Source organism: Cebidichthys violaceus, unplaced genomic scaffold (genome assembly GCF_023349555.1).
Source record: "Cebidichthys violaceus isolate CVI_PGR_0920_01 unplaced genomic scaffold, fCebVio1.0.p SCAF_22, whole genome shotgun sequence".
NCBI lineage: Eukaryota > Metazoa > Chordata > Actinopteri > Perciformes > Stichaeidae > Cebidichthys > Cebidichthys violaceus.
In genome coordinates, this window is record NW_027176395.1 from 8,863,284 (window position 1) to 8,866,940 (window position 3,657).

General features: G+C 42.8%; 1 protein-coding gene across 1 annotated transcript; it reads right to left on the minus strand.

Moving 5' to 3' along the window:
• Positions 1 to 1,063: 1,063 nt before the first annotated feature.
• Positions 1,064 to 2,590, minus strand: LOC137877688 (gap junction alpha-10 protein-like). The gene has a single exon (XM_068717733.1). It carries the CDS (start codon positions 2,588 to 2,590, stop codon positions 1,064 to 1,066), a length of 1,527 nt encoding a protein of 508 aa, XP_068573834.1.
• Positions 2,591 to 3,657: the final 1,067 nt, after the last annotated feature.

The window sequence follows — 3,657 nt, forward strand, 5'->3', positions numbered from 1 at the left end:
GAAGACGTCCATATTGCTCCTAATTCCAAAATGGAAGAAAAATCAGTGCAGAGGTATACATATTCTGTAAAAACGTTGTTGATGATGTAACAATAAATGTAGCAATCATATGAAATCTACTAAGCCCAGCAGAGGTCCTGAGTAAGAAAAAAAAACAAATGGGTAGGAGCAATTGTAGGTGCATTTTCATTAATGTATTAACAGAACAACATTTAAGTGTTTTGTCAACATTTTTTACTTTTAAAAGCTGTTGTTCAACAGATGAAATACCAGTTTCTAAGATATGTGTTTTTTAGTTACGTCCTTTAAACATATTGAAACGTTAACGGGTATGGTCTGTTAATTCCATTGTACAATAATTTGACGGCATTAATTCATAATTTGTGTACACAAAATAAAATTGAGAGCACGATATTGTTTCTGTAGCTAAATGTGTTTATAAAAGATTAGTTATAATCTATAAAATTCATATTGAATCTAATTGTAAATTTATACTTCATTAATTAGTTCATTCGTGTTCAAATGTACATTTTTAAGAAACTATTATAAAATAATTTAATTTCATCATCTGTCTGATCTCATACAAGAAATATTACTCAATTCAGTACTGTCAGTTCTGTCTATAATTCTAGCACGCTTGCAATTGCCCCCTGACTATTGTTTTTACTGTTTTGCTTTTCCTGTCAGAACTGAAGGGCTTTATCTGAAACTTTAGAGTAGTTTGATTTAATCCCATTACATCCTTCTGAGAACATTGAGTGGACAGAGGCTGCCAATTTGTCACTATTGGGCTTTTTCCAAATTAACAGAAAGTATTTGTTCTCTCTCTTTCTTTCTCTCTCTCTCTCTCTCTCTCTCTCTCTCTCTCTCTCTCTCTCTCTTCAAAACATTGATTCAAATCTTCTGCTGCCACTTTCTTTTTGATTACTCTTCATATTCTGGCCAAAGTTGTGGTTGACTTAGTGGATAAAATGCTTATCTTCAAAACTCTACCAGTGAGTAAGTGTCAGAGGAATTTTCACTTTGACTTCTTTGATAAGTACACTGGCAGAAGCTCCAGGTTTCATACATATAACAGATATATACTATTAGACTCTAGGCACCAAAGGCAGATGAAACCAAATTCGGACACATGAGAAAATCTCTGCTCTTTACTTGCCATTGACATTCTTCGGCCCCCGCCAGGCGGCATCATCGGCATGTCTCCCTGCAGGGAGCCCAGTTCATCTGACTCTTCTGAGGTATGTAAGGAAGGGCTCGTGGAGCCACTGATGGAGGACAAGCTCTCAGATGGTGGCCTGATCATGAAGCTGGTCTTCCTGGGGTTGGATATCAGGACACTTTCCATTGACTCCCTTCGCTCGTCCTCATCCAGGTCTCTGATAGCGCCGGGCCTTAAGGTGCCAGTGGACAGCAGAGCTTCCAAATGGCTGGGGTGAGGGCGCTCTCCCTCATTGGGATCCGCATGATGGCTTGTTGAACTTCCCTCCACATTTGACACAACAGAAGCCCAGGCTAGATGATGGTCCACCATAGCTGTGCGGATTTCTGGACCTTCATGGGTTTGGGGGGCCTGAATGGCAAAGTTCTGGCCAGACCTGGGTGGCATCCTAGGTTCGGGACAGATATAGCTAGTCTGACTGTGTCCCAGATAGGCCATGCTGTTATGTCTTGGTGCATCCTGGTTAGCTTTGAGCCCAGTGTTGTAATATGGAGGCTTCATGTCTGCCTCTGGAATCACTTTGAAGGTCTGAGTCAAAGGCCCGTTGTGAGGTGATACATTACTCATTACACAAAGGTGTGGTAAAGACTTCTTCTTAGACTTGTAAATCAAACTGTCATCTTCCGTGTACCTTTCTCCATACAGTGTCTGTTTGATTTTCCTGATCCCCAGGTGGGATATTTCCAGAATGTTGAGGAACAGTGACACACCAGCAATGGCGATCATGAAAACCATGAAAATGGTCTTCTCTGTGGGCCTGGAGATGTAACAGTCTACACTGTTGGGGCAAGGTAGCCTCTCACACCTATAGAGGGGCTCCAGTTGGACACCATAAAGTATATACTGGCCCAGGATGAAGCAGACCTCCACCATAGAGCGTGTAAGGATATGGATGATGTAGGTTCTCAACAGAGAGCCTCTGAGAGGAGCCTTCTTCACCCTCCTCTGCTCGTCCAGCCTCCTCAGCTCCCTCTCCATTCGCTTATGTTCGTCCAAGGCCAACTCAACCTCGTCCAGCTCCTCCTTCAGCTGGGCCCGTCTGCGGTGGCGCTCCTTCTCCAGTGCTCGCATGCAGTAGAGGGCATGGCCCATGTAGACCAACGATGGTGCAGAGACAAAGATGACCTGCAGGACCCAAAAACGTATGAGGGAGATGGGGAAGGCACGGTCGTAGCAGACCGCCTTGCAGCCTGGCTGGTCAGTGTTGCAGACAAACTCGGACTGCTCGTCGTCCCATACGTCCTCAGCAGCCGCACCCAGGATCAGCATTCGGAAGATGAAGAGTATGGTAAGCCAGATCTTGCCCACGATAGTGGAATGAATGTGGACCTCTTCTAGGATGCTGCCCAGCAGGTTCCAGTCACCCATGGTCAGCGTCTCACCACTTCACTGCCACATGTCCTCAAACTGTGGAGACACAGCATACACAAAACAAACATATTAAGTATATTTAGGGCCCGAGCACTGACGTAGTCGAAGCGGAGGACCTATTGTTATTCTAATGTTTTTTATTATTAGGGCCAGAGCACCGACGTAGTCGGAGCGGAGGACCTATTGTTATTCTAATGTTTTTTATTATTAGGGCCCGAGCACCGACGTAGTCGGAGCGGAGGACCTATTGTTATTCTAATGTTTTTTATTATTATTATTATTATTATTATTATTATTATTATTAGGGCCCGAGCACCGACGTAGTCGGAGCGGAGGACCTATTGTTATTCTAATGTTTTTTATTATTATTATTATTATTAGGGCCCGAGCACCGACGTAGTCGGAGCGGAGGACCTATTGTTATTCTAATGTTTTTTATTATTATTATTATTATTATTATTATTATTATTATTATTATTATTATTATCGTACCAGTTTCATCGCAAAAAGGAGGTGCTTGGGATACTGGGAATCTTTTGAAATTTGGCACAAAATTCAATCGTGGTGAAAATTCCAGTATTATTGGGGTGTCCAGCTGCGGCATGACATTTTGGCTCGATAGCGCCCCCTACAGAGTAGCCCCAACTTTGGGTTTGACCTAGCTGTATGAAATTTGGTAGGTATGTGGAACGTGATGGGACGCACAAAAAAGTCAAAAGGAGGTATATCCTAAACCAAACAGGAAGTCGGCCATTTTGAATTTTATGACGTTTTTGGACCGTTTCAAGGCGCCGTACTTTAACGAACTCCTCCTAGAGATTAAACCCGATTGCCTTCAGATTTGGTCAGTATGCTCTTGAGACCTTGGCAGTGAAACGATACTCAAAGATCAAAAAGTTATCGAACTATGTGTCCGTGGCGTGGCGGCAAAAAAACACCATTCGCCATGAAACAGGAAGTTGTTGTAACTCGGCTGTACATTGCCTAATCTGCTCCAAATTTCTCAGATGTCATAACATCCTGACCCTGAACACATGTATATGACAATTTAGAATCATAGTAAT

Bases quoted from the DNA above. Each gene is read 5' to 3' on its own strand.
- LOC137877688 (XM_068717733.1), bottom strand. From the start codon at position 2,590: ATGGGTGACTGGAACCTGCTGGGCAGCATCCTAGAAGAGGTCCACATT.